This window comes from Cygnus olor, chromosome 19, assembly GCF_009769625.2.
Source record: "Cygnus olor isolate bCygOlo1 chromosome 19, bCygOlo1.pri.v2, whole genome shotgun sequence".
In the NCBI taxonomy this organism is placed as follows: Eukaryota; Metazoa; Chordata; class Aves; order Anseriformes; family Anatidae; genus Cygnus; species Cygnus olor.
The window spans coordinates 6385474-6399761 of record NC_049187.1 but is presented as its reverse complement, the minus strand read 5'-3'; the positions used below and the strand labels follow the sequence as shown (position 1 = coordinate 6399761).

General features: G+C 40.8%; 1 protein-coding gene across 45 annotated transcripts in view; it reads left to right on the top strand.

The window, feature by feature from the left end:
* FNBP1 (formin binding protein 1) overlaps positions 1-14288 on the top strand; it is a 99863-nt gene that overhangs the window by 68275 nt on the left and 17300 nt on the right. For 13 of the 45 annotated variants that reach the window (XM_040531550.1, XM_040531552.1, XM_040531551.1 and 10 more), the window contains exon 9: positions 817-1014. In XM_040531550.1, the coding sequence (XP_040387484.1) occupies positions 817-1014 (198 nt within the window). Of the gene's footprint in view, positions 1-816; positions 1015-2372; positions 2556-11359; positions 11375-11520; positions 11557-14288 lie in introns of all 45 variants that reach the window. The other 32 variants (XM_040531528.1, XM_040531529.1, XM_040531517.1 and 29 more) reach the window with 11 other exon arrangements.

Below are 14288 nucleotides of genomic sequence, written 5' to 3'. Positions count from 1 at the left end.
ATTTTCACCAGTGGACATTTAAAAAAAAAAAAAGCCATTACAAGGGGATTGTATCAGAACTTTGATTTTTGCTTGGGAAACAAAACAAGGAGAAGAGTCGCTAGGTTGAGGTCAGACTGCAGTTCGTGGAAGGCTGGAATGAGGAGACCTGAATTTGCTCTTCCTGAGCATCCTCTGCAGTTAGCTACAATGACTCATGCTGTAATGATAGTTGTGTATGGTTTGCTTTCCTGAATAGACTACAGTCTTTTTTTTTTTATCTGTTGGTATTTTAAGTAATGACTGGTCTCGGTGATACCTTTGCAAAAGGAACTAGCATTTTGTAACACAAATTATGGACTATCTGAGAGCAAAGGTCACCTGCGTTATTTCAGACTTTGTTTTGTGTTCTATTCTGAAACTGAGATTGTGACTGTTTATGTTCCCAGTTGCAGTATGTTCTGACTGACACAGGTTGGGTTTCTTGTTGTTTTTAACTTCATTTGCTACTGAAATATCTGGGAACATTCAGTTTTACATGGCAGAGTGCCTTGTTTTGGTGGGATAATAGTCTCTGTGTATCTTTTTGAAGCACATCATGATAGTGAAAATAGTTCAAATGAAAAGTGCCTGGATTTTGGAGCAGAAAGTGGAGAAACTCGTCTCGGTCCCAAGTTCTGGGAGGGTGTCGATTTGCCAGGATGAAACTGGTCCCTGTAAAGGTTGTTTCCCTCAAAAGCACCCTTGTTTGTCCTTGTGTGGTTCTTCTATGCCACCAATTTGATGACAGCCTTCATCTGAGGTATTTACCCTTGTACTGGATCTGTCCCATTTCAGGATTCACAAATGGTAATAGAAGCCTTTAAATCGGGGTTCGAGCCTCCAGGAGATGTGGACTTTGAGGACTTCACTCAGCCCATGAAGCGGACTGTCTCCGAATCCAGCCTTTCAAACTCCAGAGGGGATGGGAAGTCGGAGCCGAAGTTTGGTGGCAAATCCAAGGGCAAGTTATGGCCATTCATCAAGAAAAATAAGGTACTGACTTGCAAACTTGAGCTTAGGGCTAGGATGTTTATAGTCAATAGCCTCTGTCTTGTCTAGTGAACCTGGTAATCGCAGTTTTTTAGAGAACTTTAGTTTCAGAAAGTTAATAACTAATGTCTTACTATGGTGTTTTGTGCAAGTCTTTAGTTAAGTTTTTATATCTTTGATTTTTTTTTCTTTGTAATTTCTTTAATTATGTTGCAGTTTTTATATTAATTTAACTTTGGTTGTCATGTCTGTGCCATGGTCCATTCCTGTTCCTAACTCAGAGAAGGAATTGTACATCACTTACGTAGTGTCACGTGTGCTAACTAACATGTTACTTTGGGGAAGCTTTAATGTGACATTACTGTTTGACACTTCTAAAACTCTCCTTAGCCTTTCATTTGAGTTACCTTCTCAGTCTGTGCGCTGGGTTCTGCAGTTGGGTGGCGGGGAACGAGGAATTTCTGCAATTCATTCTCCTTTAGCACAACTAACGGAGCACAACTAACTGAGCAGTTGACTTTAAAGACCATATTAACTGATGTATCCATTAAACCTCTCTCATTTCACTGTCATATTTTACACCATAATGCATGGCAACGTACATCTGGGGTTACCAGAACGTGTCAGGATGACTGGACTAGGTCAGTTTTCAGTAACACTGATGGAAGCCCAGAGCAGCTTCAGTGTTTTGATCTCCTTGCTCTGACCCTCATCAAACCACTTCTAATGATTCCAGTGAGTCCAAAAATCCTACCTGATCAAAATGGGTCATTCCTCTTGTGCTGGTATAAGAGGGAACTCGGCTCTCTGGTGCTTTCATCAGTGTAGCCAGAAGCAAAAACCAGGACCAACTCCTCAGCAAATTCTTAGGATTTGTAAAAGTGAAGTTTGATGCACGTTACTGAGGTATGATTTGAAAGCAGGAAGGAATGTGGTTTGCTGTTTTCCAGATAATAGAAACGCTACTGGGCACTAAGGTACCTTCCTTATCTGATCCATTTAAATTCAGGTATTTGAAAGCTCTATCCATATGCATTATTCTGAGCTGTCAACAGAGTGAGAACAGGGCAGTTTATGGGGATAGTGCTGCATGGAAGAGTCTGCATGAGCTTCCTGTCCAAATACTTTGTGTTACTGTTCTGTTGCATCACTTACTAAAAACTTCCATTTATCACATCCTTCATTTAACACAACTCTTAAATACTGCTCTCCCCCCTCCTTTGAACCATGGCCTTTAATGTTTAATTAATTGTTTTTTTTTCTCTGGATTTCAAATATTGTTTTTGATGCTTATTTTCGTTTTGTGTTTTATCTTTTTATTTTGATTTTTATTCTGTCACTTCTCCATCTCTTATACGTAGCTTATGTCCCTTTTAACATCCCCCCATCAGCCCCCTCCTCCTCCCCCTGCCTCTGCCTCACCCTCTGCTGTTCCCAACGGCCCCCAGTCTCCCAAGCAGCAAAAGGAACCCCTCTCCCATCGCTTCAACGAGTTCATGACCTCCAAACCCAAAATCCACTGCTTCAGGAGCCTAAAGCGCGGGGTAAGTTCTCCTCTGGATACCTCTCTTTCTTTCTCTTTTCTTTTTCTTGCGCTTTTATTGCACGTTCTGTTATGTAAAAACTTGTTTTGTTTTGTGAATGAATCCGTTGTGTTTTATCATAACATGCAGACAAATCCAAGGAATCCCAACCTAGAAAGTCATTTGCAGTCAAAAACCCCACAATGAAACCACAAAAAGTGCAGTTCCTGATGGAAATGGCCTTTTTTTGGGGGTGGTGGTGGTATGAAAGTGTGGTAGTCCAAAGTATAGAAGAGAGCTGAACTTTAATATTCACTTACAAGTCACAAAGTCATTAATGTAGCCCTGCATATGTCTGTGGCAGAGTAGGTTTGGAGGAGTGCCGTTCAGAGGCTTACTATGAACCTGATGCTGAAAGTTGCCCCCTTAGGTGGGAAATTTTCTTTTCTGCAGGGTGGATTGAGCTCAGTATCTCTGCCCAAAGGAGGGGAGTAAATTAGGAGGGATTCTAGAAAATAATTCTTCTGGTTTCAGTTGGTGCAAGTTCAGGCATTTCCCTGAAAAGACCTGACACCACTTGATGCAGTAGCAGGAACGTCACATCCCTGGGGTTTGTGGCTGAGAGTGCCACAAGTCTGTGTAAGCTTTCTGTTTTGGAGACTCAGCCTTATAGACAGTGTGTCAAGTGCTGAAGTGTTTGCTTGTTTAAGTCTGAGTCTTCAGGTAAAAAAAACATGAGATGTGAAATAGGAACAGATCCTAGGTGGTAATAAAGATGTTTATATAGTTCAGGTGTCCTTTAAACCAGGGCTGCCATGCTGGTGATGCTAGGGGACTGAATTTAATGCAGCCACTAAGAGATGCTGATTACAATTGGCTCTAAATGTTTGGGGTTGGCAGTTCCCAAGGACCTGCCTGTGTCCTGTGGAGTGAAGTTTCAGTAAGATAGGAAAATTTGATATGATTCTTGTAGAGTGCCTATGAAATCCTGCTCCTCAGCAAGTTTTTCATGTCTGTGCTGGGGCCTCCTAGAGCAGGTGATATGGATTGCACAGTTTTTCAGGTGACCATAGAAAAATTAAAGTCCTGCAGGGTCTTTGACACTTTAAATATCAATGAAATACCTTTGCATAAATACAAAGTTGAAAAACTGTTTTCAGTAGCCAGTAATAGCTGCTTTTCTTGCAAATTCTTGAGGAGACTTGAACTGAGAGCTTGCTAAAAATTAAATGATGAACCATAGCTATATTAGTAAACTTACATCAAGGTGTTTGTGTTGAAATAAATTTACAATAAATTAATAATTCCCTGACAAACTCAGACATCATGATTGTGCTGAGAAGTTGCTAGTGCAGTATTGCTTTGGCTCCTAGGTTAAGGTTCTTAAAATCATTGTTACAAAAATTACCGGAAGGAGACACAACCGTTCAGTATCTTACAGCCTGTTCTAAAACACATTTTAACAGCAAGGAAGTAACTATTTCAAAAAGTCCAAATTCTGCTCCAGGGGCTGCACTGACATTTAAGGATGAAGGCTGGAGCTGTATAAAAGTAGAGATGATTTCAGTGGGGAACTTCAGTGGTTAGTCACAGAGAATTGAAAACACTGTCGTAAACAGTATTCTGTCTCATCTGGTTACAGACAGGACACTTAAAAAAAAAAAAAAAAAAGAAAAAGAGCAGTTTTTGGTTCTTTTCTAAGGGATTGTTATTTAGTGATGTATTCAGGCTAGAATCAAAAAACCAACAAAAAAAGCCCTAACCCTTTTCTGGTGCTTTTCACTGGGGAAGCGGGAAGTTTCCAACTTGTCCTAGGGCAGGTTCTGTAAGTGTACCTCCTTCCCTCCCCTCAGTTGCAGTTTGGCCCACAGCATCTTTTCTCAGTAGCTTTTAAGGGGCGAAAGCAGTCTTTCAGTTCTGCTTCTGTACCAGCAGGCTTGGAGGGTGTGCTAGCAGTGGCTGTCTTCATGGCACTGCCATGGTGGGCTGGCTTCTGGTGGTCCTGTTCATAGGGGTGGCAGTGAGACGCTTGGGCCGGTCAGGCACTGCTGAAGGTGGGAGCTTATCAAGTCCTCCAGTAGTGCCATTCACCGAACAGATTATTTGAAATAATGTGGAATATTTCTAACTCAATTTAGAAATGCTAGTTTATGGTTCCCCGGGCAATTCGCAAGCTCATATTTCAAATGTACAAATTCTTCTTTAGTGAGTATTTGGCCATATAAGCAATTATGACTAGTTGCTTTTAATATTTGCCTGAAGAAATGCCAACATGTGTTATCTGGGAAGTGCAAGCGAGTCTTAAACATGCTTCGTTTTAAACTGGTTTGTGTGAAAAGTGAAATACTGAGAATATTTTCCTATAGCTTTCTCTGGAGTCCCTCTAATTTCTGCTGACATGTTCATTAAAAAAGTAAAAAGGGTGGCTCTTGCTAAATCTTGATTGGAACCTTTTGCGATGGTCTCCTGTTTTGTTTCCTTCCCCTGTTTGCTACCAGGATGTTTGTATCTAAATATTTTGCTGCCTGACTCATCCAAGAAAGTTGGTGGCCAGCATTCAGTTTATAGTAGCTTTTTCCAGAGGGGTGAATTCACGCCACTGAGTGCATCTAGAAATACAGAGCAGGAGAGGCTGCTAAGACCTGGCAGCTTGCTCTGTCTGACTTGAGAATTTGTAAAGTTCACGTTTCAAAGGTCCTTGGTGATTTGGGCTTTCAGACTAAAAGGTCATGAAAGTGCTTCATGATCTTCAGAAATAAAATTCTAACCAGGCAAAAGAAAGACAATCCTCCCCCCTAATCCTGTTTATGAGATGAAAAATGAGTTGTTTGCATTTGTTTCATCTGATAGGTCTGATGTGGCCTGTTTATATTCAGCATAGCTAGATAATACAGTTAATTCTGCTTTTACAATGTTAAATTTTGTAAGATTTCTTTTTCTCAGTTCCTCTCCATCTCCTTGTCCTACTGCCAAATCCAAGAACATCTGAATTTTGCTCACGAGCAGTAATGTTGCAAATACTGGATTGTGATATTACCAGAGAAATCAGATGGGAGGAGGTAGGGAGAAGCTCTCTGCACAGGATGTGTGATCTGTACAGATACACGTTAGTAAAGCCACTTTTGGAAAGGTCATGTGGGGAACCAAGAGGACAGTACAATGTAATGGGTGCTTGGCTTTGGACACTGAAGAATTTCATTTGCTTTGAATATTGTCTCTGCACTGCTGGTTTTGTTCAGAGGCAAAATTCCACTCTAGCCAGACACCTTGCAGTAAAGGTGGCCACAGGAGATTTTCAGTATTTAAGTAATTAAGATTATTTTAGATTATTCAAGCAAATTGTCAAGAAGCAGGTCATGGAATCATAGAATCATTAAGGTTGGAAAAGCCCTCCCAAGATCATCTGGCTCAGCCGCCCCCTACCACCAGTATTGCCCACTAAACCATGTCCCTAGGTACATGTCCTGGGACCATGTCAGGTCTTTCCTGGCTTTGTTGATAAACTGAGCTGTTAACTCCCACAAAAGGCAGGGTAACAATTTGTTTATTTCAGAGGAAACTGTATCATACTCCTTTTGCACTAGTCAAAGGAAGAAGTGCATGAAAAGGAACTACTTATTGTGAGCAAGCCTAGTAGATAACAAAAGCTTAGCGGGGTAAATGCAGGCAGCAGAACTGCACGTTGTAATTGATCCTTGAAATGGGAGTGACTGGGTTCCCATACAATTCCTTCATGAAGTCTTTGAGATCTGAATGTGTCTGGAAAGGCAGCATGTTTTAGTAATTTCCTTAAAAAGTTTTGGGTTAGCATCTTATGTTGCATTTGGAAAGAGAAATTACAAAACTAAAGCAGAAAAATCACTGGTGACTGTTAAAATGAATTATGTAATTAGTAATGATATGTCCTGTGCCCTGTCTGGTTTTAATTTTGCTTCCAAACTAAAAATCCAGTGACTCTTGTTTTCATGGAAGGAAACAGATGCCTGGGCAATTTACAACAGATGTGAGGTTAATGTAGAGGTACCTCTACCAGTATCAATGGTCATGGCCAATACGAAACTCTAGTCGGTTTGTTTAAAAAAAAAAAAAAAAAAAAGGAAAAAAAAAGTGCTGACTCTTGTCAGTGTCTGTGGTTTTCTAACCATGTTTTCCTATTTTCTTTAAAGTTTCTTCTAACACCAACAGAAGAAATGTCCACTGTAGCGAATAATGTAAAACTGTTACAGCATTTAGCATGGATCAGAACTAGAAGAGGAGGGGAAAAAAGTCTTCTAAGCAGAGTTTTTCAGTGCTGTTTTTAATAAGATGGTATTAAAAAAGTATAGTGCTTAAAATCAACTCTGTTTCTTAGGGAAGTTAAAGCCAGAAGAGTACAAAAATGAGGAACCACTTACATTAAGTCATAATTTCATTTATGCTTGCTCTGCTTTTTCTAATTCCATTTTGAGGACAAAGAAAACTCAGTACTCTGCTAGTTGATATTAATTTTGTGTTCTTTTCTTTTATTGCTATACCGGCAGTAACATCAGCACCTTTATTTAAAGAGCAATACTTCTGAACTAACAAAATCCAGGGGTAGAACTTACACCTTCAAGCTGCCGTGTGCCACTGTGCTGGTTTGCTTTTTTTCTCTTCACTCGGAGGCTGGGCTGGGATTAAACAGAAGATGGGGCTGGGAGTTGGGATGCAAATCCTGCTGTCGCTACCCAAGCCCCAGCCTCCCGGCAGCCCCGTAAGGCACAGTGGAGGTTTTTTTGTGGTTTCCTTCTTAGTGGAAGTTGTTGACTTCATTACAATGTCATTTTATTTCCATTGCACCAGTTAACGTTTTCCCTTACCACCTTGTCCTGCCTGTGTGATGCTCTGCGCGCTCTTCCCCCAACGCTTGGCGGTTGGTCTGCCTGAGTGACTACTACTTGGTTTGTGACTACTACTTGGTTGTTCTGTGAGCGAGCAGAAACAGCAAACAAAACCAAGCACCCCTTTTCTGTGTTCCCTGCCCATAGGAATACTTGTTATTGTATTGCAAGTGTGTGCATCTCTGCCAAGACCGGGGTGTTGGGTGGGTGGGGTCGGTAAAGCCGTGGTTTATTCTAGCAGAGATGTTTTCTGACCTGGCATCTTTAAGCTAGCCTTTAAAAATATGAGATGTAAATATTATGAGTGCGCTAAACCCTATTAATACTCACCTAGTATCTAACAAGCTTCCACTTTGCACTTAAAGGTTCGTTAAGCGTCAAGCTGTCTTTTGCTGTAGAAGCAGTAAACGCAGGTGCTGTGCTAGTCTCCACCATAACGGATGTGTTTTCTTTTGCTGACTCACCAGCAGACACAGTCTTTGTATTTTCACAAAGAACTCATGAAGAGGACTTTAGGGACACCCACGTGTGCCATTGAGGCTAGGGAGTATGTTGTAAGTCCGCGTATGGCGTGATCAGCCCATACCGTCGCTGCACAGTCGCTAACCCCACTTACAACACCGCTAGAGTGTGCTTTGGAAATGTGCTTTGTCAAAGATAAATGGGAAACTGCAAACTTGGTGAGAGGCAAGTTGCAGCTTACTGTGTTGTGTGCAGGAAGATTTGTCTGCTAGTCCTGGAAATGCTGAAATTGGCAGAATTAAAGCAGATGGACCTGTGAAATTCAGACTACAGTGGGAACCACTTAAAGTGTGCTTGGCTGTAAAATAAAGAACTAACAAAAATAATTTGAAATTGGTTAAGCTTGTAGGCTTACCCAATAAAAAGCTTGTAGGCTTTTACAACTAAGCTGTTTTGTGTAAAAAGTACTACAGGTGGGTTCCGTGCATTTACTCTGAATTATTTTATGAGTGCAGTTTGGACTATCAGGAACTGACCCTTGATTCACAGCAGTGTGGTGACACGTTCTCTGCCTTGGTGGTAGAGCACTCTGAAAAGCTTTCTGAAGCTTCCCCGAGCTCTCTCTAATGATGATAGTTCATGGAATCAGTACTTGTGACCTCTAAATCCGATACCCAGATAAAGCATTGTATAGGGCAGATTGCTACAGGAGCACTAAAAAAAGACAATTTCCTCTTGGAAGCACAGTGCTTTATTTCAACCCTGTTTTCTGTAAGTGAGGTTAGTGTCTGTGACTGTCCAATAACACATGGACTTGCTGGCTTTCGTGCTCTCTCATGTGTTATTGAAGCTTGTGGCTCTTAGGCTCTTCATTTTTTCCCTGCAAGACTAAGCTAGACGTAGGTTAAATTGACAACTTGAAACAGATTTGCGTATTTTATAGCAATGCAATTTATTTGATCGTTTGGAGGGCAAAATGCTCCGGTTCTTCCAGGAGCTGCAAGAAAGTTTCTAGCTTTGAAAACCCAACTGACTGGGCAAAAGTAATTATTTAGTGAATGTTTAATGCAGATTTATTTTGTCTGCTTATATTTGCTTATAGCAATTGAATCGCTGTCATGTAGAATTACCAATGCATTTCAAAAATGGAAAACGGACTATGACTTATTTCAGCATTTCACTGTTTTCAGTCCATGAGCTGCTTTGTTATTTGTACTGGTTGTAACAATCCCTGATGTGGTCTTTTTGGAAATGCTTTTAATAAGTTCTCTATTTTTGTCATACTTAACAGTGTAAGAATTTGGCATACAGTGTCTGTAATCACTTTCAAATTTGCTGAATTTACAGCGAAAAATAGTCTTGATGCAGATGGTTCCTCGCAGTAGCGTAGTGCCTTTAGAGTGAGTAGTGTTTAGAAACTAGCGCATGTAGCCTACATTTGTGCCTTTTATAGAGCGCTTCATAGGTAAATATTTCTTCTGCACCATAAGTCTTGTCTGTATCTATATGTACAAGGATCTCAGTTTGTGCTGATCATGTCTATGCTAAAGTTCACAGGAACGCTAAAGCAATTACGCAAACCAAAGCTGCCTCCACTGAATTTCTTCAGCAACACGTTTTAGCTCATTCTTTCTCCTTCTGTGATTATTCTCTCAAATGAATTAGTTTTGTTTGGTTTTTCAGTGGCCTTTTAGCTAACAGGGTAAATTTCTTCACTGCACTGTGATTATCAAGTGTTTACGTACCAGTAGAATGAACTTCAGAGGGAAGTTTAACTGCTGCATTGTCACTGAATGTGTCAGTTCAAAAGGAATATTTCACTATTTATTTTAAGACCATATAGTTTCCTTGAATGGTTGACATATATCACTGTATAAATTCTAACTAACGATAATGACTGTATTTGAAAATTTTGTATTTCTTAAGCATGCTGTCGAAAACACCATAGATGTAGAGCCACCTTTATTTTAAATCCAACCCTAAAGAACTGTGCTCCTGCTTAAAAAAAAAAAAAAAAAAAAGGAGCATTTGATTCTGAGAACACCATATCTGGGAGCTATCAGTGGTAATAATTACAGAGAACTCTTGAATGGAAGAACATGCAGAAGTCTGACGATATGATCATCACCTAGAGCAAGAGGCATTTCCCTATTTTCACCTTTCAGCTGTCTTTAACATACAGCATTTACGTACTTAGAAGTTTTGCATGGTTTGAGCATTTCACGACTGTCCCCAGAGATCTGGTAGCACAGTCACAGTGCATTTTACTGGAAGAGGAGGCCGGATGCAGTTTTCATTTTCCCTTTAAAATCTGGGTTTGTATCTTGAATAGCAGTCAACTTGTGCTGCTTGGCATAGAGCAGAAAGGCACTGTGACACTGTGAGGCTCCCTATCTCTTGGAAAACGTCACGAATAGCAGCTGTCATAACATCTTGCAACACTGGAAGAGGGCTTTGGTAATTCTGGTGGTCGCCTGCCCAAGCACATTTGTCCACCTGTCAGTTTGAGGCCCTGCAGCACTGTTGAGAGCTGTACGTGTAAGTGATGTAGGACAGAGGTGAGCTGTGCTGCTGTGTAGGCTTTTTAAGCGTGTACACTTCACTTTTTGCAGTCTCCTTTCTTTCCCAGAGTAAGTAAAAGATAATGTTTTGGCTCTGTACCAGGAAATGTGTTAACCTTTGAAAAACTAGATCATGTAAATCATTTAAGGGGCTTGAATAATGTCTTACTGGGCTGTCTTTGAATCAATTTGGTATAAAGAGAAGGGATTTTTTTTTCCTTGTTCTTGGTCCTGACCTTGTCTGACCGTGTGGCCAAAATAAATTTGAGATGATGAGTATCTGTGTTTGAATTGTTCAAGAACATGAAATGGCTTAAAAGACTGCCCGGATGGCGCTGTCCCCAGTAAATAGGGGTATTCTGGGAGGATTGTCGTTTGGCCATGGGCCTGAGAGCGAGGCTCTGGCTCCTGGAAGTGGCTGGAGATGGCACCGTGCAGCAGGAGGCTGAGCAATAGCGCCTTTCCTCTTCATGGCATTTTGGCCAGGCTTCATCATCCCTTTCTCTTGCATAAAGCAGCTGATGCTTGTGACTGCGTTTCAACGTATTTTTTGATCTAAAGCAACTTGCATACATTTGCAAGTTCAGAGGATTTTTTCCACTTCAAAGTTGTTGCGTTAATGCGAGAATCACTGTTGTAGCTGCTGTAAATGAGCCAGTCCAGGGCAGATTTTCACCTGCAGTACTGAAGCACGTATGTAGAGGTACAACAAACACTTCCATCCCTGCTCCTGGTGAGGAAATGGCAGCTGACTGGTAATGCTGGGCCGTCTTGTGAACTTTTGCACAGATCTGTTAGTGTTACCCATTTTGCATTCCGACAGCAAGGGGAGTATGTGTCATTGTATTGTAACGTCAGTCTGAAAAAGTTCCTCTTCTACTGATGCACTGTTGTTTTTTTTCTCTTTTTCCCCCACCCTGTATCTCTCCAATTTTACATGAAGCTTTCTCTCAAGCTGGTAAGCACATTTACAGCATGCCTGTCCTGTGTTTTAATCACAATTTTCTGTGTGTGTTAATGTGCACTGTGCCACATGTGACATGACACTGAAATTGTTAAATTTGTTTCTTCTTTTGTGTTTGCTTTTTTTTTGATGTTTATCAGATAACTCTGAATACACAGGTCTGGAGTCTAATAGAGGTGATCGGAACTCAGTCTTTCTAATAAGTTGCTAAAAAATTAACTCTAATATCTAGTTTAGCTTTCATTTTTGTAATCTAGGGCTACAAAAATGTAGAAAAACAGTATCAAGTAATTCTGCTACTGTATAAGTATAAATTAAAACATTAAAAGAAATAAAGGTGTCTATATTTGGACCCTTTTCAGAGAGAAATGCATGCATTTTGTTTAACTGTAACATAGCTGCAAAGTTTACTTTCTATGTCCAGGTATTACTGGAAATGTGCATCATCGCCTACATTTTACAGCCCTATGTAGTCCTTCAGAATAACTAATAATGGTATTAATTACAGTTCTGTAAACCTTAACCAACAAGGTTAACTCAGTCTGATTTGAACTTGCAAATTATGTGTACAAATCCTAAATTCTATCTTGGATGCAGCTGCGAAGGTTGCTTGAACTACGGTAAGATAAAGTTACTGAGTTGGAAAGGGAGCGGGTGAGCCTCTTGGGGAAAGCAAATTGGGTGGTCAACTTTACATTCAAGGTACTGTACCGCTTGAGATATTCCACGCCTTGATGTTCCTGATAGCTTGTCAAGATTCCTTTGCCTTTGATGATTCCAGTCACAAGGAGAACACGACTGGTTTGCTGACCCACTTGGTGCAAGCATGTTGGAGCCACAAATGACTGGTTGCAATTTCAGAAAGCTTCCGAGGATCCACAGTAGCTCCTTAACTGCATTAGCTTCAAAGTTTTCTTTTTCCTCACCAGTCAGTGCCTTTAGGTTCTCTCTGCCTCTTATTCCTCTCCTCCCTGCATACACCTTGTTCATGGATGCATCATTTTGGACCTGTTCTGTTCATAGCAGCTTATTCTGAGGAAAGGGCTGTGCCCTGAAAGCTGCCTGGTGTAGCTCTGGTGTGTCTCTGGAGGTTTCGAGCCCTGCTGCTGCACTGTGCACCACAGTGACTCGCTTTGGCTTCACTGCAGTATTGCTTCCTTGAAGACCTGTGGTAGACCTGAGGGATGATGGAGATCCCAGGCTTACTTGCAAACCTCGTTCTTTTGGCTGTTGCCATCCACTGGCCTATTAGTCCAAAGGGTTTATACCAAGAATTTCCATGTCTTGTTTTCCTGGCCACAAAGTGTGTTGTGTAGCTGAGCCAAGCCTTAGTGAGTAGGAACACATCCTCCCCAAACAAATGGCTGACCTGGCCTTTCCCCAAGAATTACACAAATCAAAAAGATGTGCATTTCTAGAAAACACAGGCAATGCTTACTACTAAAGAGACAGCCCAGGCGTGTTTCGCTTGAGAGCATGAAATGTGCCCAGCATGTGCAAAAATTGCTCCTTGACTCTTTCTGCTAGAAGAGGATCCGTAGCTTCTGTTCTGGTGGGAAGTTACCAAGCATGGAATCGAGTCTCAGTGAGTTCACCTGGTCTCAGGCATGCGTTTCCACGTGACACTAGTGCTTTGGTCTGAAGCATTGTCAACACAAATACTGAATTTAGTCCAGCCTGGAGCTTTTGATTGAGGTTGAAGCAAAGAATCCAAAATAAAAAGCTTTTCCAAATTGGTTTGACTAAATCTAGTATAACTGGGGATATTTTCAAGCATCTCTGTCTCTTCTGGATAGAATTGAGTAGAACACCTTAGAATCTTTCTTTTACCTACTCATTTTTGAAGCTATATCCAGATGCTTTGCCTTAAAAATGTATGCATGGCTTTAGTGTGCAGATTAGACTGTTTTAATATATTTTAAAGTTAATGTGATGTGGGGGTTACTATGAAGCAAAATGCTATCAACATTAAAGAACTAATTAAAGTACAGCTTTCCTGTACCATGCGCAGCAAGTAACGTGAGCAGTAATTCAGAACTGCAAGGACTGCAAATGACGCAAGTTTTAGAATGTGTCTAACTTATTTAGTTGTTTCCCTCATTTATTTTAAATTTGCTTTCCCATTGCATCATAAAACAGAATTTTAAGAGTTTGTTACACAGAAGATCAGGCTTTGATTTAGCTGCATGTGCTGTCTTGTACTGAAAATTTCATTAGGCTACCCTGCTCTGCTTTCCTGCAATTACTAGAGCAGAAGAGGAGGAGATGGCCTGTCTGTAGTTCTCCATCCTCTGACACCCGCATGCTTTCTTTATAAATAGCATGTCCTGTGAATGCAGAATAGAGAGTGCGCTGTCTCAGAGGGCACACTCAGTGCAGAGCTGAAGGGGTCTAATAGGTAGCCTTTGTGGTAAAGTGTCCACTAAATCACTTTCCTCTAAGAGAAACATTTGGCATTTGAGTAAAACTAATGTTGCAACTTTACTCACAAGCGTTCAGTAAGCTCCTGAGCTATTGAATTGCGTTACTCAGCTTTGTGGTTTTCCCCTTCTGTCTTGCACATGCCAGTATTCCCCCTTAGAAATCGCATGGGGAATGAGCAGAAACCAAGACAAGAAAAACCTTTACAAATTGTAGATTACATGAAAGAAACTCATTCTTTTACAATGCAGCTAGTTATCACTGAAATGTGTTTGTTATAGCTCACCCAAACTTTCCTCCTTGCCTTCTTGCAAGCCAAAAATTGTTGGTACTTTGAAAATAGTGTGGGCACGTTTTATGTAAGTTTACCTGCTATACCAAACCGGGGCAATCAAGAATAGGCATAGCAGTCTGAGGGCATAAAAGGGGGGTTTTAAGCAGAATCACACATGGGAAACCACTGTGGTCTTCCAGTTTTTTCCTTGAG